Below are 25,788 nucleotides of genomic sequence, written 5' to 3'. Positions count from 1 at the left end.
TGCCCACTGTAATTTTCAAAAACCCCCTTTCCCAAGCTGTCAAATGTGCCTTCCTAGGAAGGCTCAGAGCAGAGCCAGTGCTCCTCAGCTGTGCAGCACATTCAGCAGGGGCCCAGGCCAGCACTGGCAGAGCTCACAACAGTAGAGGCCAAGATGAAGCAGAGCCCACAGTCGTGTGCTAGGATGAGGCAGGGTGAGGCTGCAGCAGGGAAAGGAGGAAGAATAAAAGAGCAGTTAGGAAAATACTGAAACCTGCTAATAGGAAAGATAATTTTAAATGTGCTCATTTACCCTACTCCATGTTCCTCTCTGCCATAAAGATCAGCAGAAAAGAAAACTGATATTTGTCCAAACTCAGGAATAAGATCTGTGAGTCTGCAGGAATAAGACCCTTTATAAGAGTGCGTGGCGGTGGTCAGTATAAGCTTGTCTAGGACAATGCTGCCACCAAAAGGCACACCCAGCTGTTGCATTCTTTGCTCCTATAGGTTTGTATTTTAGATGTGCTGTGCCTCAGTGTTCTGATAAACTGCTTGTGAGTCAGCACACGTCAGCAGTGAGCCATTGCTCAGGCTGTTTTCTTTCAGGGGTCGTGCATTAAAGGATCTGCTTTATAAGGGACACCTCAGAAAAACATTACACTTGTCAGTTATTTCTGAGGACACTTGTCGCCTCAGAGCTATGTCATTTGGTCCTGAGTGAAGCCAAATAGCTTCGTAAGCTCATCAGCTCTTCCTGCTGCACTGTCTCATCAAGTGTGAAGTCTTGGAATGTCTCAGCCAAATCTGAAAAGGCTGAGATACAGTCTGAGGTACAGTCCTGAGGTACAGGACTGCCTGAGGTACAGTCCTGCACTTGGCATGCAGCAACAGAAGTGTGAAACAGGGTTCAGGCATTTTTTGCTATGAGTTTAGGCATACTAAGTGTAGGAAACTGTGGAAGATGTGCTGGATTACAGTGGTTGTTGTAAAAGGACATGTGTTTGTCAAGTCCATGTTAGGATGGATGTACTTACAAAGAGATGTTTGCCACGCACATGATGTGTGGTTTTTTCCTCTACAGACACAAAGTTTGTATACTGAACTTTGTCTTTGGTTGTGTTCCAGTTTCTAAAGGCTAAAGAAGAAAGGCTGGGTTTCTTTCAGAAGAGGTGTCTTTTACTGGCTTGTAGCTAGCAAGAACTAGCCTCCTTCCTCTCCCCAAGAAGCAGAAATCAGAAGCAGAAAAACTCCTCCTATTTTGCCACAGAGATTCCTTCTCAGCAGAGAAAACCATAATATCCAGAGATATTAGCATATAATAGCAGAGATAACCATAATATAATATCATTTACTGCAGTAAATGGCTGTACAATTTTCAGGACTTCTTGTCCTAAATGGCAGAGAAGCAAAACAATCTGTAATGCCATTTGAATAACAAGAGTCTTGGAAATTCCTTAGTGGTCTGAGAACAAGATCTGCCAGAGTATTTTTTCCTGTTAATGAATTATAAAATGAAATATTATCTGGGGGGAGGGAGAAATAATTCCTTAAAAAATACTATGCTTCTGTAACATTGAAATTGCTAAGAAGAGCATGGAGTCACAAGGGTGTTGCTGCCTATCACATGGGTTGCAGACTAATAAACATATTAATATAACATCCTAAGTGGTTGCTACAGCTTCAGAACTGTTATTAGGGGAAAAAAAAAAGTGGCCTCAGAATATTTGTCTAAGTGCAGCTCAGGAAAAATAAACCTGGATATGTGGGAGTGGAGTGCCTCAGCCTCAGGCTGCTCTTCCTGAAGATCTCAGGAGACACAGCAGGGAATTTTACCTGAACAGTTCAGTGCTAATTCCCTTAGAAGATTTGTGGATCTCTGCCAACATGAGTATCATCACCAGTTCTGTAACTGGTGAAATCATCGTAGTGAGTGAGTCTACGTACCATGGGCAGATTCTTGTCTCTGGGAGCCTAGTGTGCTGAAAGGACTGCCTAATTGCAGCAGAGTTTTGGAAACTTGCCTGTCTGCCTCCTACCACCGTCCTGGGCCACCTATCACCTTTCTAAGGGGATTAAGGTCCACAGCTATTCAATTCCATTCACTACCCTTTGTGAAATTCCCTTTACTTAAAAGGGAATAGAGACCTTTTTTCTTAAGGGTGCTCTTTGAAGGCCGAAGTGGCATGTTTGAGTGTACTTGAGTAGCTATTACACGAATAGAGTGAAAATGTTCTTTCTCTTCTCTCTTCGATTTTTTTCCCCCAAGCAATCTTGTATAGAGATGGCAGAGTTCCTGATACTCTCTGCTTCTGACTCTCTGTTTTAGGATCAAGCACTGTTAACTGAGTTATCCATCTTCACACAAAGTCATCGCTGTTAGTGGATTGAACTAGTGTGAGTAGAAATGTCCTTTACTGTTCTGGGAAACTGATACAGACCAGGAAGAAATAAACCAGCAGAATATCTTCATCTAAATTAAATAGAATTTCAGTTCCCAGGAGGGTTCTACTTAATAAATCGTGAGCAGAGTATAGATATGCAAAGACAAACATCAGTTTTGGACAATGGCAGATGTTATTGCTTGATTCTTACCAAACTCTCAGGCATCAACAATACAATCCAAATACATGAAGACAGAACTACTTGTATATTAATGTTGCCTCTTTAAAATATTATTTTCTGTGGGATGCCCATGTCCTCCCTTCCAAGGAAATGCTTTGGGCTCTCAGTGACCATTTGTTTTAGTTGGGAAGCTGGATCACTGCTGCTCCTAGCAGGCACCCATATCAGAGAAGTGCCAGAGAAGCACTGCCCACCTGCTGGCCTCCAGGACCACATTGGTCATAGAATCTGAGCTTGTATGCTAGAGCTGATCACATCCCACACTGTGATGGGGACTGAGAATATTGAAGAGCTGCAGCTGGCATGGGATGAGTGAGCAGTTAGCCCATTAGGTTTTGTTAGATGATTGCTAGGCAGAGATGTGAAATATTTATTGTAAGGGTAATTAGATCTGAGAAACTTCACTGGTGCGTGAGAGAGTAGAAACACTATTTTAATCTGCTTTGAAGCGGTTCTTACTGAAGCAAATTCTAAAGGCAAAAGCTATGTATTTGAAGACAAAAGGAAATTGAATTGGCACTCTCAGAATAATGTATTTTAAACTTTTGCTGTTTATAGTTTTAGTTTTAGATCCCAAACCCCCTTATTTATGTTGGTGTTGATCCTTATCTTAAAAGGCTCTATGATGTATGAGATAATAGGCTGTTTCTGTTTTAGAAGTGGTTAAGAAGTGGCCATTAGCAGATAATTATAAACAATTTCTTCTTTTTTACAGCAATGTAATAAACCTAAAGATAATGGATCTCTTTCCCTGGGGACATAAGTGCTACATATAAACTTAGGAATAGTGTATTCCTAATTTGTTTCCAGGGGAAACAGCACATGCCATCTTATTTAACGTCACAAAACACGTAGATGTGATTAAAGTTCTTTATGCAAATGCTTTTTCCCATTGTTTTTCACCAGAGTCTACACTACCTTTTGCATACTGGAATTTCCTTTATTTCAGAGCTCTACATCCACGATGTTGCCCTGTGGAACAGCTCTGTCCTTTATTCGGTGTCTGGTGCGGAAGAAGAACATTGGCGGCGAAAGTCTTGAGGACACCAAGTTGTGCCGATGCTTATCAACACTGGACCTTATAGCCCTGGGAGTAGGAAGTACCCTTGGTGCTGGTGTTTATGTCCTTGCTGGAGAAGTAGCCAAATCTGATTCTGGACCTAGCATCATTGTTTCTTTCCTCATTGCTGCCATTGCATCTGTGATGGCAGGTCTTTGCTACGCTGAGTTTGGCGCTCGTGTTCCCAAGACTGGTTCTGCATATTTGTACACTTACGTTACAGTAGGTGAACTGTGGGCTTTTATCACTGGCTGGAATCTCGTTTTATCCTATATTATAGGTAAGCTTAAGAACAAACACCGGTCCCAGGGATTTTTGAGACAGCAGATAAAAGATACAGACTTAGGGCTGTTTTTCTTTTCCGTCTCTACACTTAGCTACTGTTGCTTTTTAGTCCTGCTAAGATTAAATAACCAAAGTAGTTTGATTAGGTTATTTCCTTCTGAGCATCACCATTGCAAACAGGTTTTATGCAAGATATTTTTGTAACAGTGTGATGTATGAGCCACATACCTTGTATGAAGATTGTGTCAGACAATTCTGTCATGATGCACAAGAATAAATAAGATTTTTTTGCCATTTTTGGACAGCAAAAATAATAATTTCAGTAAAATCAATAGGCTTTTTTTTTTTAAATATATACAGCAAGGATATTTACAGGGACTCCACTATAGAATCTTACAGGAAAGTCATGGTGTTTAAGTACTAACTTGCTACTATATCATTGTGCTAATTAAGTGCTGTCCTATCAGGTAATCCCATCAAATACAAAGTTGACCAGATTTGAATAAAATCAATATTTATGTGGCAGATAGTATAACAGCTATTTCAGTGATTCATCAGAGATAACATTTTTGGATTTAAAAATTATTTCTGCCAGAGGAATATGTCCTAAACTTCCATTATATTGTATATGAACATGCCTAGCTTTAGATGTGTACCTACAAGATGGTTACTCAGATCATTACAAAACTGATGTTCCCCAGTATTGTATTAAAATGTATTTCATGAGAGTTATACAAATAAAATTGGCCAAATTGTATTTGCCCATACACTCTTTGCCACAGACAGTATTAATTTTAAATACAGACTCTAGTAACATATGTCTTGCTAGTAATTTTTTTTTTTTTGCTTTACTTTCAGGTGGGCAAACTTTCCTTTATGTTCTTTCTTAAAGTGCTTTCTTATGTTACTTTTTATGTCATAGGAATTAGAAATAGCTAGAAATAAGCTTCTTCCAGGATCAGGCATAAATGACACAGAAGTAATTTCTGCAATTTTTTTTTTGAGAAAAAAAAAATTATATTTTGGTTCTAGAAAAACTTATTACCAGTTAACAAGCAAAATTCTTAAACATTAAAATTCTTCAGCAAAATAAGCATCACAGGCTCTGCTTTTTTAAATACAAGTAGCAACAGGCTTAGTTTTGTTTCCTTTTCTGTAGAAATAGCTGTATCCCTAAACATGCATGTGTTTACATGGATGTAAAACCCTAAAGATGCATGTGTTTTATGAAGGTACATCAAGTGTAGCAAGAGCCTGGAGTGGCACCTTTGATGAACTTCTTGGAAAACAGATTGGTCATTTCTTCAGTGCCTACTTCAAAATGAATTACTCTGGGCTAGCAGAGTATCCTGACTTCTTCGCAGTACTCCTTATATTACTTTTATCAGGTAAGAAAATATATGGCTTAATTTACGGTGATTTGATATTTTACACTTAAAAGTGCTGAATTGTAGGGTATTGCACTGGAAATACCTTAAGGAAGTTCAGAGCCACATTTTGTACTGGCACAATGGCTCTGTGAATTAAAGGTATACAACCAAACTTTCACATGCACCCTCTTCTCTTGAAACTGAGACATGAACAAATCCCTTGTCAGTAGCTTTTTCTATTAAACCCATTATACAGACCATTGGTAACAGGAAAATTACACAGTTCTCTGTGTTTTCATGGCTCTATCACCAATAAATGCTTTCAGAGTGGCCTGGAGGTTAAGCTCTGTAGTTTGGTGATGTGGTCTCCTTAAATTATATATTATGTATGTAGTGGGCATTTGTAAGGGGGTTTTTCCACCTACATTGTTCACTTATTTGGTATATAATAACGTTCCCCTTTTTAAGTCTTCAGTTGTTTATCCTAGAGTTTGCTTGACCTAAAGGGCAACCCAAGGTACTTGTATGGACCAACAGACAAATTTGACACCTGAGTATACTTTTCCTGTCTACTCTTCCAAGTCTTGTTTTTGTCTTTACTCATGTATCATGCTTTTAAATCACAACCACTGACACTAGCTAGCTACATGCTATTTGAGGGATCAGAAAGTTCAAAAATACTGCAACTTACTTCCATATTTGCATTTAACAATTATTTACCATATGGAAACGTTACTGCTGCTGCTGGGAGTGAAGGAAGCAGGAAGTGTATTCTGAAGTGTGCAGTTTGTTTTCAGGCAATACTAGAAGCATTTCAATATTCCGTAGAGGTCTTACCCTTATCTCATATACTTGTCATATTCAGTCTCTCTTTGGATTAAACCAAAACAGAAGCTTTTCTTCTCTGGAAAGTGAAACTAAGTTATATGTATATAACCTGTTCTCTGGTTCTCTTGTTCTAAGTGGGTTTTTTTTTTTTTTTTTTTGGCACAGGAAAACATGTCTGTTCTACCTACTGCTAGAATGAATGGCCAGTGCATCTGAAGATTTATTAGGTCTCTGTACATAAAAGAATGGCTTCCTATACTTAGGAAGATCTGGGAGTTGGCTTGAGTAGGTTTAGTCCAGCATCCTGCCACATTTGTGGCTCAGAATTGCCTATATGACCAGTTCAGACCCTTATGTCCTCAGGAGGGTTAGGAATGAATGCGGAATATAATTGGAGCAGACCTTTCAGTTTCACCTCTTCCAAATAAAGGAGACAAAAAAATAACACCCTGCAAAGCAGAGCACTGAAACCCCACAAACCAAACTACACAGTCCTAGTTTAGATGCTGACATCTTTTATGTTTTCTCCATTGCTATTGCTTCTTCAGAACATAAGAATTAGGGTTCTTGAAAAAAGGGGAAATATTTCCCCTGTTGTTCATCACTGCTACTGAGTTTTCATTTGTGTCCTGTATTTTCATCCCTACCATCAGTCCTTCTTCACTCCTTTCACATTTGTGCTGTAAATTGCCTCTCTAGGTGTCTGATAAGAAGCCAAACCCCCAGTGACTGAACTGGGTGGAATTCCCTACTGTTGAAAGGAGGGGCAGTGGGAATGGCTCAGGACTGTGTAGGCTGAGCATGATACAGTAATTGGATTGTGAGCTGTGTAAAGCTGAGTCACAGGAGTAGCAGGTGATGTTTTACAGAAAATGTTATGTGCTAAGCACAAGGACAAGTACACAGAAATCCAGGGTTTGGGCTTTTTTGTTTTGTTTGGTTTTTTGGTGTGTTGTTTTTGGGTATTGTTTGTTTAATTTTTGGGGTTTTTGGGGTTTATTTTTTGTGGGGTTTGGTTTTTTTTTTGTTCTGTTTTGGTTTGGTTTTTTGATAAGGAAAGGACTTTAAAAATGCACAAACTAGGATTCACACTGCATTAGGCTGATTGAGACACTACCTTTTTGGGAAAAACTGAGCTGAAGAAAGCATACATCTATTTCAATAAAAATGTCATTGGTGAAGAAAACCTGATATTTTTAAATTATCATAAGATAATTTCTGTGTTCTGATAAGATAGCAAATATCTCATTAGAAGAGTCAGAAGCTTTTCAGGCATTATTTTGAGAGGCTTAAAATTTTCAGACTTAATCTCTAAATAATGAGGGAAAGTATGTATGTGATATTGGTGGAAATGCTTAGCGCACAAAGGACCTGTGAAAATTTTCCAGTTGTATTTCATTTTTCCTGATCTGCTCACTGCCTGTTCCATTATACTGCTAACACTCTAGCACTTATAATTGTTAAAAATCTAATGCTAAAGTAGAATCCCGATGGAATAACTTTTAGATTGTTTAAATGTTCTACTGTGTAATCTTAAGACATGTGTGTTTTGTATCTGACTGTTTTCTAGAATCTCTATGCATCAGTGTTACAAACATGAGGTGTTCATTTCTTTTAAAGCTGTTATTAATGAACTAGGAAATGGGACTTACTGTGATGGATGTGCCCTGAAAAATGTAGAGTCAGTCGGTTACATTGTTAATTTAATAATTGTCCTTCTTTTCTTAATCTAACAGATAATTCTTCTGTAAGGAATATATTCCACCTATCTATTTTTACAAAGCATAGAATTCTTGTAGCTATTTTACTCCATGGCATAAAACAGAGATATGGATTGGCATCTCAGAGAAGTAAAAAGCAGCCATTGCTAAAAATACTTTTAAATCCTTAAAGAAGAAGCTTTCTCTTTTGTGGTTTCAAATATATTTGCCTATTGTCGTGCTGTTAAAAAGTTTAGTAAGTTTGTGATAATGTTTTTTTTTAAATCTGGTAAGGCTTTTTCAGTATTATTCACAGTATTTGCATATATGTATATACACACACACATACCTTCTTTTACATGTATCCCTTGTTTAAATACCATTTTAATAGTATAATGGGCCATTCACATCTATAAAATATTTTTATTTTACAGGTCTTTTATCTTTTGGAGTAAAAGAGTCTGCATGGGTGAATAGAATTTTCACTGCTATTAACATCTTGGTCCTGGTCTTCGTTATTGTTTCTGGTTTTGTGAAAGGTGAAGCTGACAACTGGAAGAAAAGTGAAGAATATCTCAGAAACTTTACTGCAGTAACAGAGTAATTTTTAAAAATCTGTTTATTTTCTCATATTTCAAGCAGTTTTTTCTTACACATACTTCATTATAATAAACTGTTAGTGTTTTAATATGTTTTGTCACAAACTTCAAAGCAAGTAAGATGATAGTTGCTTGATTCAGACATTCTTTTGCTGTTATTTTTCTCTTTCTTACAAGCTTGGACATAAAAATGTCATCTCATGCAATTTTGTAAAGCAGACCTCTGTCATGATGAGAACGCTTAAACATTTCTTCTCAGAGTTCTAGGGTAGGAAGGTGCATGTATTTATCCTACCAATAATGAGGGGGAAAATTTATCTTTCTGCTGTATTTTTGTTCTTTATAGGAACCGCTCATCCTATGAAAATGTGACAAGTATGTATGGAAGTGGTGGCTTTATGCCATATGGTTTCACAGGAACATTGGCTGGTGCTGCAACCTGTTTTTATGCTTTTGTTGGATTTGACTGCATTGCAACAACTGGTATAGTATTTATATGTGTGTGTATATATGTTTAACATGGGGATATTTTTTCAAAAAAACCCCCAAAGAACCACAAACTATAATATTCAGTCTACTCTTCTTACTTTGCTGTCTTCCAAAGCTCTTTCAGCCAATGTAGAATGAGACTAAGTTCATTCTTGGAACATGGCTATCTTTCTGGAAAGAAGGAGGAGGTTCTATTTATTTCATTCCTGTTCTAAATAAATGATTGCCGCTTTCTAGTCTGGAAAGTGCTTAGTATACAATTTTTCTGCTCAAATAATGTTTATCACCTGCTCGCTGTTCTCTGAGATAAGGTCACTTTCCCAACGGCTGATAGGAAATGAGTACATTGAGTACATTGAAACTGTAGGTAAATAACTAAAAATTATGGGCTTGGAATACTCTGCATATAAAATGTATTTTATGACCTTTAATTTACCACTATTTTCTGACAACAAAATACTGAGTTCTGTTCTGTGTGTCTCAGTTTATTTTACTCAGGTTTTTAAAACTTCTATTACAGATATGATTCTCATGACTTAGATTAACAAGTGATTTGTCTTTGATGTTTGATTTGATTGACATCAAACATTTGATGTTATCTCTTAGAGCTGAAGGGCAAAATCAGTACAAATTTGGGGCATTTTCTTTTCCTTTTTTCAGGAGAAGAGGTCAAGAATCCTCAGAAAGCCATACCCATAGGAATTGTGGTGTCCCTACTTGTCTGCTTCATGGCCTATTGCTTGGTTTCAGCTGCACTGACACTTATGATGCCATACTATCTGCTAGATGAGAAAAGTCCTCTGCCAGTAGCATTTGAATATGTTGGATGGGGTCCTGCTAAATACGTTGTAGCAGTGGGATCCCTCTGTGCTTTGTCTACAAGGTAAAGACATTGAAATACTAATTCTATTGGGAAAAGCTGATGAATAATATATTACATTTGTATCTATGTACGTGTGTTCATTTTGAAGGCTCAGTCCATGCAAAGAATTAACAATAAGTATTATAAGCAAGTATTAAACTTAAGCAAGTCTAGTTGACAGTAGCTGTGTTAATTTAGGCTCCTTTTTTTCTTAACTGTACTGTTATTGAACTCTACCTCTTTGTAGAAGCTTATTACACCAATTTTTTTATATATAAATATTTTCAAACATATGACCTGCAAGTTATCTTTATTAACTGACAAAGTAAACCTCCCCCATTTTTCCTTTTTCACTGTCCATTCCCTGGGACTCAGCAGCTTTATGGGCTCTGTGTATTTGCAGGCAAAATTGAAGACATTAGCTCCACTCCTCATCTTCATTGCCTGTCTATGTTTTCCTCCAGCAGCCAGTCTGTCTTCTGATATCATCCCTTCCTGTGGTTTCTGTGTGGGTATTTGAGATGTAGATTATAGCTGTGAAAATATTGTAATTTATTCCCCTTTGTGAAACTGTGTATGTACCCTTAACATATTATTTTGATTAAAAAGATCAGGGAGGGCACAATATATATTAGTATGTGTTCAAACATATTACACCCCAATTGTAATATGATACAAACACTTTAAAAAAATAGAAAATTGCTTGATACTTGAATTTAGGGATAGAAAAATGTTGATGCCAATCTTTTACCTAAACTTATGTAGTAAGGAGTCATTTCCATGAACTTCAGTGGTAAGAACACGGCTGCCTTTCAACAAAGGAAAACAAGTTGCCTGTGGAAGCACTAATGCTACCTGCACTCCAACATAACCCTGTAGGCATTAGCCTGAATATGAGTTTGTTGACTGTGGGCAATCATTTAAAGGAACATTTAGATGCTGGAGGGGATAGAAACATGAAGTAGTTCCAGAAGGACACTAAAAGAAATGTAGGACTGACTGAAGAATGTCACAGTTACACAGTTTGTCCTGGGATTATTTTTGTCATTTTCTATATATTTCTCATGGTCCCCTCAGGTTGGACGGTTTCATTGATGTTTTTCTTTACATTGATAAATAGTAAAAGTTATATATAAGAAACTAGATTAAAGAAATTAATACTGGAAAACAAAGTGAACTGAGATGATAAGAAATTTTTAGAAATTTGAACTGTCGGGCTCTTTTTACAGTGTATTCTGAAGAATTATATGTACTCCTGTGGAGAGATGAATCTTTTAATCTGTTGACTAATGTTAGTTTAGAACAAAACAAAGGAAACTGTATTTCATGCTCCTCAGTTTAGAGTTACAATGAAGAAAAAACATTGGGATGAATTGCTTTTATTTTCCTGTTACTGTGCTATGTCATGAACTTGTTCTGTCAGGTAAAGATGTTTGTTAATACTGCCATTATGTATGCGAATGTACATAAAGAAGGGTAGGCTAAATGAACCTTACAAAGCTAAAACAACAAAAAACTTCCTGGAATTTTTTGGAATGTACCTTCTTTGTAGAAGGTACACTTATACATCAAAATCAGTTCATTTGCAATAAAACTTCTCTCCTGTCTACCCTTAATACTTCTGTCCCACAAGCATTACTGGATGTACCTAGCACCTGTGGCATGTAGAGCTGTGCCTTCTTTAAGTGATACCGTTGTTTCTCTAAGAAAGGAAATCCTTCACCTGGTTAAAAACATGTGTGCTTGCTGCAGAGGGTTATACTGGCTATGATTTCGCCTTTTGTTTTCTTAATTAAAAGTATTTCTCTTTGAGGGAAAGAAACCACCTAATTTAAGAATTATGTTTAAGAGCTTCAAGTTATCAATAGTTTAAAACCTTTATGTGTTCTAATAACATCTAAATTAATTAACTTCTTAAAAAAAAAAAGTCTTAATGCAGCTTGCCTAGAGGTGCTTTAATCGAAAGAATTAATCTGCGCAAGTACACTTGTATGGTGCTTACTTCGAATAACTGTTAATCAGCAGGCTTATATGGAAATATAGAGTGTAAGGGATGCTGCTAATGCTTATTTATTTGCTGCTGCTGACTGACAGACTTTCTACAGGAGTACTAAAGCTTAATTGCATAGTTAGTGTGATCTGGAACATGTTCCTGGTCAATTAATACCCAAGAACTATGGTGATGGAAGAGAGTTATCTTGCTAATCTGGATTCCGTCTGATGAAGCAATTTCATTACCTAAATTAATATAATTAGAATAATAAATCAACTTTGCAGTTAAAAAAAATTATTTGTGTCTGATCTGTAGTACCTTGGGCTATGGGGCTTTCTGGTTTTGTCTTACAACCATACATTTTGTTTCTATACATGCCATTAATTAACATTTTTTATCTTGTCCATGAATACAACTCTGCATGAATTGTGTTTGCCATGTTGCATGTGTTTGCTTTTTACTCAGTCTTCTTGGATCCATTTTCCCAATACCACGTGTAATCTATGCTATGGCGAAGGATGGGTTGCTTTTCAAATGTCTAGCTCAAATCAATTCCAAAACGAAGACCCCACTAGTTGCTACTTTATCGTCTGGTGCAGTAGCAGGTGAGATTAAGAGTTGATCCTTGTAAAGAAAGGTGCACTGCTAAACACGTTGAATATATGGAAATAAACCACTGTTATGCAGCTTTGATTTGCTTTGGACTGAAATGATCAAATCTGCTTGTCGCTAGGTAAAGTAGTCTACCAGTAAAACTTTTCTCTATCTCAGATTTTTACTTGTTGGTTTATCTCAAGTGCTTTCAAAGCCTAGGGTCAAAATAAACAGTAACCCAAAACCAAGAACATCAGTCGACCAAACAAAATCGTAAGAGTAGCAACACAGAGCCTAAGCAAAACTATACCTAAACCCATTAACTCCTCCAAGCTTTCTTTTTGTGTAGTTGGGTTTACCAGTAAAGCATTGTGGTTTTAATAACCTGTACTTGAACTATACATTTTTCTGTTCTAGTCTTCTCGGCTCTATGTTCCCTTTGCCCCGAATTCTGTTTGCCATGGCACGTGATGGTTTACTCTTTAGTTTTCTTGCCAAAGTGAATAAGAGGCAGGCACCAGTTTCTGCCACCTTGACAGCAGGGGTCATCTCTGGTAAGCTCTCAAAGCCCGTGTTACTTAAAACTGAGATTTAAGCACTCTATGCACGTGCATGGTACTTCATATTTTTGAAAAGGGCTGCTTGTTAACTTCCCTTGCATGTACAATGGGAATAAAATTACTGAGTAATCAACGGGTGTAAGAACTCCAGATCAAGCCAATCATGGTGGTGGTGATGGCTTTAATGCCACAGAATTAAATTTTTTTTTTTTTTTTTATCGTTACCCCTGTATGGTGAATAAGCTCATTATTTAATCTGAGGCCCTTAGGCTGATGCTGTACTGACAGGGCTTCCTTGTCTGATGTAGACCTAATATATTTATGCCATCTATACTGGGGGGGAAAATAACTGTCACTTTTTTTTAATGAGATATAAGAAAAAGAATTGCATACAAAGCAGGATCAACTTTTGTGTCAACTACAAGGATTTTTAAAATTGTCTTCCAAAGAAAATGATAGTTGTTTTGTAGGCTTACCTTAAGTTGTGGTTGAGGGGCATGTGTGTGTTGGGGGCTTATGTGTCTGCACATATATGTATACACATACATGCCTACATATATTTTACCAAAACAGTATTTTGGGAGCCGTTGCCAACTCCTAAGGTCAATTCTTAACATTCAACTCTTTCACTTACGTTCATACTTCTTGCTGAGGTATATATAGCTGTACCTAAATTTCATCGGCATTTTAGTGGGATGTTTAAGCATCCCAGAAAACTGGAATCTTTAGAAGTATTGAGCTCAAAGGAAAATAAATAAGTTTTTTAAGTAATTCAAATATCAAATACATGCCTTAGAACTTTTAGCAACTTTGACTAAAATTAATCTCAAATAAGATGTTTAGGAATTATACAAAATATTTTTATTTATAGTCAGGGTCATCCTCAGATGCCACAAGACTGGAACTGCTCAAACTATGTAAAGTTTGAGGTCAAACTGCTTAAACTTGACGATAATGCAGAAAGGCACAGTCATTGTCCAGATAGTTCCCACATGAAGCCTTATTATCAGTTCCCCTTTCTTTGATCAGAGTACAAATAGATTGCATAGCATTACTTTTATTATTTCAATTTTATTTTATTTGAATTTATCTTATTGACATAATCTCCTGTAAGAATTTGGAGGTTGCAGTTTTGTAGGATGAAATCAAGATCTCTATGTGAAATCACAGTAATGATGAGAAGAAAGAATAGTGTATTACCCAGCTGGTAAAGTGATTGGTATAGTTACACAGCCCTGCCTGTAGCTCTGCAGCAGCTGACACTGGATTGCTTCTAGACAATCGTTAGGAATTTGGTGCATCAACAACTCACCAGAAAACTGGTGAGTTTATCTATTGCTGGAGAAAGAGTAATTTCTTCTTCTATTTTTTTAATCCATATTTGGTAATTTGTGGTCATAAATAGTTTTGACAGAATAGTTATGGATGTATGCAACAGCTTATATTATCTGTCTTTTCTGTGCATTTGTAGCACAAATAGTTTTACAGCTGTAAGAAATGCTAAGAAGATGAGATGCCCAATTAAAGTTATCAAGTCAAGACTACAGCTGAGGCAACTGTCACGTGGTATTACGTGACTGATCTTTTCACAGGTGGTAATCGCCATGGCAGACCTCTGCACATAGCAAAATGTTTTGGTGTCAGTCCAGTTTCACCATAAAGGGACCTACTGTTTTCTCTTAGAGTAGAACTAAGACAGGTGGAAAAGAAATACGCTGCCTTTTTTTCTCTTAGTATAGAAGAATTACTAAGAAGAAACTTGCAGGCATTTTTCAACTTGTTTCTAAAGTTAAAGAATATCCAGGCCACAGAGTAGCCTTTTGAAGCTGGGATTAAAAATTAAATATAGATACTGTACATGAGGTTTTAGTAGGTTTTGTTCTTCCTTGGCTTTGCTCTTTAGAGCATGAAAAGCAGAGAGGTGTTCAAAAATCTACACTGCAAATTGCCTTTTGGATTTAGGAACATCCACTGTCATTGAAGAAAACAGGATGGTCTTTCTTTATTGGAAAAAGAGACTCCCAGATTATATAAAAATTCTGTAATCCAGCAGCCTTGTTTTCAGAAAATCACATTTTGCTTCCTCCTTTAGGATCAAATACCAGGGGAGTATGTGTCCATGTGTTTGTGCCCTTACGCAGCTGTCTAGAAATGCATTAACAAAAGCATACCATAAATATTAAATATAAATAGTTTGAATATAGAATAATTTGGGTGTGCATATACACACAGTGTATAAAGACTATATTTAATAGTTTCTTTTGATGTTGAAATTACTGATGATTCAAAAAAATCTGCATCTCAAAAATATTAATAAAATACAAATCCTTTAAGAGGCTCTTAAAGTATGTGTATGTATTTCAAATCAATTTGAATTAACCTTTCATTTACTGATAGCTTCTCCTAATTTCTTTATAAAAAATGTGCTTTGTTGTGCAAACAGCATAGACAAAAAAAGATATTCCAGAATCTCCAAATGAATATGGCATTAGCTTTTATAAACACAAGATTTCTATAATAATGTCCACTCCCATGGAAGTTTCTGCCTCTGAGTTCAGTGATCATAAGAATATTAATTCTTGAGAGATGTTAGTGGTCATTCCTGAAGGTGAATTGAAAACTATTTTTAGTAAGATAACCATTAAAAAAACCCCACAAAACTATTTTATTTGAGACAACTCCTGAAAGTCCTCTTCACACAGAGCTCTTTCCCAGCTCAGCAGAAATTTTACATCACAATGACTTTTTCTCAGTTTGGCAGTGGGATCCATCCCTTCAGCTTCGGTGAGATTCTGCTGCAGGATCTGAACTTAATTCTGTAAAAATGTATTTTTAATATGGCCTAAATTCAACAATATGTGTGCAAATACTTATATCCAAATTAGTCTGATATAAGCATTTGATTATGCAGCATGACTGTATGACTGACTCATCAGTGCCTATCTATATGAATGAGATTCCCAACTGTAGGGAATTAGATTTTGAGTGATACCAATAGCTTAAAAAACGCTAGGGATTATCAGGATTTCACTCCTATTGCTGTCAGTAAATCAATAAGTTACACTGCATACAGATTTTAAAATCTTAGCTTCATATATTTTTAATATTAATCTTGGCACTTTGATGATCTTAAATTTCTTTCCCAGTGTGGATGATGCTGTAATTCTCTGTCAGTCTCCTGGAAATTTTTCCATTTCTTTTCTTTTTTAGCTGTAATGGCATTTCTGTTTGACCTAAAGGCTTTAGTGGACATGATGTCTATTGGCACACTTCTTGCTTATTCACTTGTGGCAATCTGTGTCCTCATTCTTAGGTGAGCCAAAAACATCCTTTGTATTCTACTGTGGGGGTTTTTTGGGGTTGGTCAATAAATAAACAGAAGTCATATTTACAAGACATGTTTTTTGTTAGATAGCCAGTAGCTGTAAGCATATAAATGATTTCTAAGAAGCAGTGACTCCTCAAAGAAAACAATGGTATATTGCTACATAAGTATACCAGTGAGTCGGGTTAAAGCTTCTGGTGAAATTGAGACACCTTTTATTTTCCAGAAGTAGTATTGGCCCAAGCATTAGTCCCAAAGGTACTAAATATAAGCTTGAGTACAGAATTCGGTGAATGATACTTGTATATGAATACAATCTATGCTGTACATCAGGCATATTGCATTTTGGGGACTATATGTGAAAGAGTTTGATGTTCCAGGTGGTTCACAGGATGAACAAGTTCTAATAGTTGCTTTGTATTATCCTAGTCAGAAATATAAGACCACATTTTAAGATGTGGTGGCCCTAGAAGAGAGTGCAAATATGAGTGAGATTATAAATACTTCTCAGTAAAACTGGTATCGGTCATGTTTGTAAAGCTATGGAATTATATATTGCTAGCTACAGATCACTTTATTATGTATTGCTCTTCTTATTTTAAAAAGTCAGCCTTTATTACTTAAGGCTAAGTAATTAACTTTGAAAAGTATAACAGCTTAAATTCAGCTCAAATTCATTGTTGCAATAATTTATACTTCAAAAGAGATGCCTATTCTAATTAAAAAGAATTCACTTACCATAAGTATTTTTAAAAATACATTTAAAAGCTAACAAATCAGATGTCAATTTTCAGTTAATGCCAGTTAGAAGCCTCTTAGAGTAAAAGAAGCAAGTCAGAAACAAGATCTTACTCTTTCCTTGCTGTTGACTACCAGACCCTGTCCTTTCTTTCTGTACGGGACTGGTCATTTATCTGAGCTATTATTGGTGCATTCAGGTAGCTGAAAAAAAACTGTAAAAAAAAAATCTCCAAACAAACCAATCCAAAAAGCAAGTTGCCACGGTATTTTTATATATGACACTGACTAGTAATGCTGTTGCAATGCAGTTATAACTTGGGAAATTCTAATGTTCTAGTGAAAAGAATTTAGTATTTCAGTACATGCCTAGATTCATATTGCTTCAAATCTAGAAGTTATGTTTATTACTCTGTTTTATGCATAGGTACCAACCCACCTATGAGGAACCAAAATACTCTCCAGAAAAAGCAGCTTTGGCTGCAGCTGAAAGGGAATCTGCAGTAAGTGAGTCACAGATAAACATGATAGAAGAGAATCACTTCCATCTTCAGGCCTTGATTAATCCATCCAGTTTACCGACTGAGCAGACTGCAACTATAGTTAACTTCTTAGTGAGCCTCTTAGGTAAGTATTTGGCTGTCCAAACTCATGTATGCATTAACATTTATACTGGAATTTTACTAAAGGCAGAATTAAAAATCCACGGATAACATGCCTTCTTTCAGTCATACATGTGTCATTCTGTGCTTTTATCCTTGATGAATCAATCTAACCTGTAGTAATTTTCATTTAATTAAACATATTCATAACAACAGTACATGTTGAAGCTTAGTATCACTCTTCTTAAAAGTCACTTCCTCTTCAATGCAGAGATTAAGTGACCTATTTCTGTAATTTTGTTTTTCATACAGCTTGTTTGATTTGTGCCTTGAGTATCCTCATTACATATGGGATTCATTTCATTGCTAACTTGGAGCCCTGGAGTATTGGCCTTCTTGCTTTATTGGTGATATCCTTCGTAGTTACCATTCTCCTCATCCAAAGGCAGCCTCAGAACCAGCAGAAAGTAGCCTTTATGGTGAATAACTTATTCTCTTGTTATTCTCTGATGATAGCTTTGGATGGATTCTAATGAGTGGGAGAGAGAACTTAAAGCTGGAAAACAAGTCAGAAACTGATGAGAGTACAATCACTTGTCTATGTAGTCTGCAGTCCTTTGGACCTAAGACAGAGTATAAATACTTTCATTTTGCTTATGTTCTCTCACTTATGTTCTAAGATCAATTACTTAATGGAAATAATGAAGTCTAGTGATGAAGGTCAAGGAATCTGGTGGAGGTGGGGGAGCATTTCAGAATAAGAGAGATAGAAATATTATTTTTCAGCTGTAAATACAGGAATTCATTAGTATATGTCCTGCACAAGCTGGAAAGTTTTTCTACAGCCTTAGAGAATATATATTAAACATAATGAATTTAAAAGTTTCAGATCTATAGAAACTGTTGGTTAAACCCAGTGAAAATTTTACTAAAACACCAAAAAAAATTCAATTCTTTATTAGGGATTACACGTTAACTCTAGTTTGTCTTACATACCTGAAGTGTGGCATGCAAATAAATTTATGTTTAATAGAAACATATTAAATATTTCCTTTTAGGTTCCACTATTGCCATTTTTGCCATCATTCAGTATACTGGTTAATATATACTTGATGGTACAATTAAGTGGAGAGACTTGGATGAGATTTAGCTTCTGGATGTTACTTGGTATGTACTTCTGTTCATTTCAGTCACTTTATACAGCAGAACTCATGTTTCCTGTCTTAGAACATTCTTTTCCTTCAAACATTTGAAAAAAATCTCTGTGATTTAATAAAAATCAGCTAATATTTCTGATAAAAAGGAAGAGCATGCTTCAGAAGAAGTATTTATATTCAGTTAAAATTACAAATATAGTTTTTAGGTAATAGGAAGAATTCCAATAAGCCGTGATTTTTTTTCCTAGTAAGTATAGCCAAAATGATGTAGAAACCTGCTTGTAACAGGTTTCTTCCCAGTATATCACTCTGTCCTCTTTTAGATGTAGAAAACGATATTAATTCCATCTAGATATGAATTAGAGATAATACTTTCCATAACTTATTAGAGCATTTAATTATGCAAAAATGATGCACTGGAATTTGCTGTAGAAACAGGGAAGACCTGAAGCATGAGCTCTGATTCAGATATCTGAAGAAGAATATTCTTTAGCAAAAATCTGTTCAGCCAGAGAAAAATATCTACTTTTTAATGCACTACTTGCCTGAAAACCCTATGAACTTTTTTTTTTTTCCCTTTTGGAAGGCTTCCTCATTTACTTTGCTTATGGCATCAGACACAGTGTTGAAGGTCATCGTGGCGATGGAGATGATGATTCTTGTTCAGAAAATAGTGGGATGCAAGAAAAGAACCCAGTGGGTGACCCTGAAAATACAAATGAAAGAGATCAATTTCTTCCACATGAAAGGACAAGTGAATGTTAAACTCTGCAAACACACAAATCTTTTAAACCTTCAATTGGCATTTTACTTGCAGACTGAAATTTCAGAAGCTTTCTGCCAACATGTGCCTCTTGAAAGTGTTTACGACAAGGCCTAACTGATATTTTGGACAAGCTGCTAATCCATCTTCATAATTTCAGAACTGACAGCATGGAGATTAATATTTAAATTTTTTTTAAGTACCATTTGGCAAGCAAAAATTTGGAGACATTGTTTGAAGTGTCATCCAAAATCACTGGCAATCATCAGACAAGAAGAATTTTAGAACTGTCTGCAAGAAGTTCTGAGTATTTGACAATCCATTGTGAACATAAGTGCCTTTCATACCTTCTCCTTATCTTTGTTATGTAACAATCTAAATTCTCTTCTTTCTGTTGAAGGAACTCATGGGAGATAAATTTCATTCATAAAAGGCCTGGAAAGTATTTGCTAAATGAATGGTAATTGTATGGATTAGATACTTTGTAAAAATTAGAGGAGCATTTGTTTATGTAAAAAAAAAAGTAATTGCTTATCTTTACTAATCATGACTATTAATCTGTAGTCATGGAGAACTCAAGCAGTGAAGATACTTAAAAGGTTTTTAGTCCCTCTAAATAGCATTCAAGATTTCTACTTAAGTGCATACCTTTTCTTTGAAGGATGCTTTTCACAAGAGAAGCTCTTTTGTTTTCTGCAAAATCATCTGGGAAATAATCTGTTGGTTACAGTATTGACAGTGGCAATCAGATGTGATTTAGCAAATTTTGTGCTTTTGACTTCAGAAGGGCCAGAATTTTATCTGACTAATTAATTTGGTACCTACCTCCAGCAGTCATCCAGTTTTCCTCCTTATTACTAATTATTTCCCCATATATTTTCTCCTTTATACATGTCCCAGAATTGCTATTGCTGAGATTAGCATTACACATTGCTTCTCCTAAGAATAATTAATGCAGAAAATCCCAGCTTTTTTTTCAGACGGTAGGGGAGGCTAAAAAAAACAGAGGTCTGGGTTTTGTAAAAAAAAAGTATCAAAACAGTATTTCATTGCTTCATTAAGCCTTAAAATGTATGTTAGCATAGCACTTTTTTGTGAGCCAAGCCTACATCCATAAATCCATTAATGTGGGTATGATGTCTAAATGCTAATTTATGTAAAGAACCAAACTGGTGTGGCAATGGTGGGTAAACAATTATTTTAATGCTGCTAAAACCAGAAAATGTTTTTCTTTCAACATAAGTCATGTTATCTGTCAAAGGCACCCAGATATTTTAACACTTTTTCTCAGCAAGGAGTAGGTTCAAGTCCCATGAAGGATTCCACAATATGAAGTCATTTTCCAAGAATATATTTACAAAAAATCCTTCCTTAGAGTAAGAACTGTCTTAGACTTTGTCATGGAGAGTTGCAATCTGTTGCTGGTACTAAGCATTGGTATTAATCTCCATTGTTAGGTATAAGAACTTTAGATGCCATGAGAGCTATATGTTGGTTGACAGTGAAAAGCACCTTACTTTTTATAATAGCTGGAATTTTATGAAAAAAAAAAAAAAAGAAAGAAAAAAACCAAATTACTTAGGCTGCTTCTGTCTCTCTCCTTTTTCAGAGCAATTAGTTGCTCTTTTTAATCTTAAAATTACTTCTTTCCCAGTAGTCTTAAATCCTCAGCTTCAAAAAAAGCCATTGCTGTGGGAGCAAGTCAGCCGTGCCCATGTGAAGATTTTGTGTGATGTCTTTACAAGCCTACAGTGAAACACAGTTCTTAAAATTCCTTCCATATCTCAGCATGCGGGAAGCACAGACTTACTTTTTGCTATGATGGTTGATGCCACAGAATAGGCCAGCCAGGCTCCCAAGGCACAAACTTCTGCTGTTCTGTGCTGTGCATGGAAGACTCCATTCCTGTCCAAGGCCATCCTAGAGAATGTATGTGTGCACACCTATCCATGCATTTGCATCTGTCTGAAATTAGCCCATAGCGAATTTGATGTACTGGTTAAAATAATTTCTATATTGCACTGGACTTTTCCTTTCAAGGGATACTGTCAATACAATTAGTTTCTGACTAAAGCAACTGCTAGCTAAGGCCTCTGGAGAGAACTAAAGGAAGTAAATTTTCTAGCTTATTTTCCTGATGGATGTGTCAGCACTTTGTATATTGACAAACTCCCCTTTCACTTAAATGAATATTTCTCCCCACTTGTTATCAAAATTAATTATTTTAAAATAATAGGATGCGCCTGTACAAGTGTTGCTAAGACAGATGGGAGGAGCTGCAGCACCAGAACTATCCACATAACTAATGAGATATAAAATGAAATTAAAGGAAAGGCATTTGGGTACTCTTAGTTGCTTCAACTGCAAGAAGCTTAGTTATATGTGTGTATAGTCATTATGAGTCAGTGGGTGAGTGAAAACAGACAAGCCAGAAGTAAGATATTTATGGTAAATTTGATGTGCATTTGTATATGCAGTCTTAAAATTCCAGATGTTTTAGCAGGACTCAGCAGAAGCAAAGGACATGCCATGCTAATCCTTACACAGAAGCGATGGATGCAAGAAATCTTGATCCTTTTCTCACATTTGCTGTATCTCTGCACTTGCTGAAAGATCAGCTGAAAGCACAAGTCCATTGGAATTAAAGAATTGTTATTTTTTAACACAGTTATTGGTATTGTAAAATGTTCTGTGCAAATAATAACGGTATGTATTAATACAAAATGTCTACTTTTAAAAGTAGCTTATTGGATTTTTATTTCCTTTGTATAAAAAAGTTCTCATAACCTTTTTTAGTTTTTTTTTTTTTTTTTTTTGGGGCGGGGGGTACATTCAGGATATGCCATTAGATAAAGGAATAAAAATTCCTTCCCTAGTTGGCTTTAAGAAAGTAAGCCAAAGCATATTTAACAGAGCACAAATAAATACTTTTGTTCTGATCTGTAGGAGTTATAAAACATTTCTGAATAATTCATGTTAACTGAAGTGGTCTTCCTGTGGTATTCCAGTCCTCATTCTGCAATGGGATTTTTATGAGGTAACTTAGATTTCATTGTCTGTTATCATGGATAAAACTATTCTGTTAATAATAGCATGCTTTTTCCTGCACAACAAATGCTGGTCAGATTCCTGAAATCTGTCATATTGTGCTTATGTTGCCAAGTGTTAAAGCCATTTTTATTACCTGCTGTTGGAGAACTAGCCGCAATAAATGGCAATCGTAGTGATACAGAGTTACTTATGTACTTAAACAGGAACTGACTTGTGTCATCCAGAAACTTTGAATGATACAATGAATTTAGAGGCAAAACTTGGTAAAGCTTAAATATATATTCTGTATATTATTACACAATAAATTTACTAGTCTAGTCACCTTTCCCCTAAAATTTATGAAAAAAAGAGATATATTTAAGAAATATAAGGTACAGTGTTTCATAGAATTTTTTATAAGTGCCAATATCAATGTGCCGTAGCATCCTGAGGGGGTGACAGTGCAGGAAACCTGTGTGGGACTGTGCAATTGCGTATGAGGCTTTTGACACTGGGACACATTTTTTTACAGTAGGAATTTAATTAACAAGAAAATGAAAGCACCTTTTTAATGCTCTTAGGCCCTAATTCTTCCTAAACATGCTGGGAAGTCTGTATGAATAGCAGTATGTTCACTGAAAGCACTGAGGTTACTCAGTGTTAAGCAAATATAAATTTTGCAAAAAGAGCGGGTGGTATTTCATATAGTATAAGATCTTTGTGTTTGTTTTTAATTTCCTGTACCTTTAGTATTTCTTTCTGGTATGTTTTGAGGACCTCTGCATATTTAATAGTTGGACCTTTTCAAAGCTAAATATGATGCCTTTACCCAGTGCTGATCTATTTTCTGTTTCATCTTAGAAATCAAACTCCTTACATGAGCTGAGTTGAGAGATTTCTGTGCATAGACATGCAGACATGCATTACAAAGAACTGTATGTGTATATATTTTTTTTATTGTCAGTTGGACAAATTCTGTTGTTTTTCTATGTTTTCATGAGCCTTGTACGAGGTCAACTCCAGCTTCACTGAGTTTAGTTGGAGTCAGAATATGAGGATTTGAATATTTAGGAGAGCTTTTTTTCTTTTGTGTTACCAGAAAGTAAAGCATGAAATATGTGTTACATATCTTTAAAAACAATTATGTGTGAATAATTTTAAAAAACATTAGCGTTCATATCCATCTTTTCTTTTTTGTTTGTATGTACATTTTAGTCATTATTTCTGTATCGTATGCTGCTGAGCATTCAAAGTGTAGATAGTATGATTATGATGCAATTCAAACTGCAAATTTGTATTTCTTTGAAGTGCTCTACCAGAATGAAAAGTATTGAATTTTTATGAATGTAAAATTGCTTGTATTTAAGAATATGGTGCTTTTTTATCCACTTTACAACAGAATTGTTACCAGTGACATTTTTAGTTACCTTGGTTCCAAATTTTAATGGAAATTACATTGCTCCTCATTTACTGTAAAACATGCTTTGTGGGATAACAATAGTGCATTTGTTCCATATTTTTAAATAAAGTTGAATATCACTTGTATGTCCTTCATACAGCAGCTGTAACTTTAACCACTACAATAGCTTTAGTTAACACTAAAATAATATAGTAACTTAACATCATGAGTATGCCAGATATCTAATGGCATGACATTACACATAGTACATTTAAAATAAATAACATGATAACATTGTATGCACTGTATAGAGGGAACAGAGAATAACAGCCTTTGATTTGGGCATTTTGTGTTACACTGCCAAACCAGAGATGATGTTAGGTTTCATTTCCAGAGTGGGTGAGTAACCCTCAGCTTCATGCTCAACTTTCTGAAGCACCAAGCCTTGTCCTGGTATTCACCCAACCACAGAGTTGGATGAATAAACTCATTGCTGTCTCCTTGTTCCGTTTTTGTGAAAAAAAACCCAAACCAAATCAACTCACCACAACACTAACAACAATCCCCATCCCAATCCTACAAAAAAAAAAAACTCCAAACCCCTAAAAGACCCCCAACAAACCAACCCCAAAACCTTCCTCAATTTTTAATAGTACTGTGAGTATAGCAAGAGAATAAAAGCATGTATCTAGACAATGGATGACAATAGTCTGGACACAGAACCCAACTGACAGAGCAAGATTATCATCTGGCCCTGTTTTCAAAGACATCTGAGTAGTCATCTTTTTTCACAGACTTAAAAGGGGCTATGACAGTATTTTTTCTGAGGTATATTCTTTCTAAGGAATTATAGTATTCAAATTATTAATAATCACCTTACTGTACATACAGATACACTAAGACTGGTCTTGAAAATCTTGGTCCCATGAAGCAGTGCAATAGGGCCACTGATTTAAATGAGGACAAGTCATTCTGCAAGCATGTCATCACATTTAAAATATTACTTGAAAAGATGTGTTTAATCTATCAGCTTACTCATGTGGAGGACTGGGGTCCTCACATGAAGGTTTATATTAGATTTTTCTGATGGCTATAAATGAAAATATCTTTCATGCATACCCATTGTAAAATAGGACATGTAAAATTCATAAAATAACATTCTTCATCGTACACATTGTACACATAGGAAAAAGGAATATGTTAGTTTAAATATGTCTTAAAATTAATGCAGTTTGAGTGTTATTTCCATGTGCTATTACCATCTTTTCCATAATACACTAATACTTGAAGCTCAGACACCATTAGATCATTGACTTACTCTGTGTGTGACAGCAAAAGGGAAATTTCACCTAGGAAGGCACATAAGGATTGCAACCAGTAGTTTTGCAGATGACAGGAGAAAAAAAAGCCCACTCTTCATCATAAGGAGTTGTGAGTATTTCCACTGCAAATTTGCAGTTTATACTATACAACTTTTCTGAGTTCTCTCTGAGGTTTCATTTACTTTAAACCAAAGACTGATAACCTTTTGAGATATACTTGGTATTCTAATTGTTTCAAGGGGAAAACACTTTTAAAATATCCTGTAGCAACAAAAATATTGTTTTTTAAAATTTGTTACAGGTAATGGATGACACGTTTATGACACACTGATAATAGAATGAAAAAGAGATAATGAATTTTCATCATCCTACTCCACTCCTGGGCCCTACTGGTTTCTTTATGCTAACCAGGTGGCCCAGGGTGAAGTCTCAGAGCAGGGTCAGGCAAGCAAGTCTCCAAACTCTGCATGTGCGTGTATTTATGAGGGTGGGGGAGCGTTATGCATGGA

The 25,788-nt window shown here is 35.8% G+C and overlaps 1 protein-coding gene across 5 annotated transcripts in view; it reads left to right on the top strand.

The window, feature by feature from the left end:
* The window catches only part of SLC7A2 (solute carrier family 7 member 2), a 54,534-nt gene extending 32,877 nt beyond the window's left edge, over positions 1–21,657 (top strand). For 3 of the 5 annotated variants that reach the window (XM_053976763.1, XM_053976761.1, XM_053976760.1), the window contains exons 2-12: positions 3,553–3,943; positions 5,181–5,336; positions 8,281–8,446; positions 8,792–8,928; positions 9,595–9,817; positions 12,255–12,394; positions 16,154–16,256; positions 17,434–17,633; positions 17,921–18,087; positions 18,667–18,775; positions 19,352–21,657. In XM_053976763.1, the coding sequence (XP_053832738.1) occupies positions 3,568–3,943; positions 5,181–5,336; positions 8,281–8,446; positions 8,792–8,928; positions 9,595–9,817; positions 12,255–12,394; positions 16,154–16,256; positions 17,434–17,633; positions 17,921–18,087; positions 18,667–18,775; positions 19,352–19,530 (1,956 nt within the window). In that variant the 5' untranslated portion in view covers positions 3,553–3,567 and the 3' untranslated portion in view covers positions 19,531–21,657. Of the gene's footprint in view, positions 1–2,297; positions 2,376–3,552; positions 3,944–5,180; positions 5,337–8,280; positions 8,447–8,791; positions 8,929–9,594; positions 9,818–12,254; positions 12,395–12,800; positions 12,938–16,153; positions 16,257–17,433; positions 17,634–17,920; positions 18,088–18,666; positions 18,776–19,351 lie in introns of those variants that run through there. The other 2 variants (XM_053976762.1, XM_053976764.1) reach the window with 2 other exon arrangements.
* The last annotated feature ends 4,131 nt before the right edge of the window (positions 21,658–25,788 follow it).

Source organism: Vidua macroura, chromosome 4 (genome assembly GCF_024509145.1).
Source record: "Vidua macroura isolate BioBank_ID:100142 chromosome 4, ASM2450914v1, whole genome shotgun sequence".
Lineage (NCBI taxonomy): Eukaryota > Metazoa > Chordata > Aves > Passeriformes > Viduidae > Vidua > Vidua macroura.
This window is presented reverse-complemented; position numbering and strand designations above follow the sequence as displayed.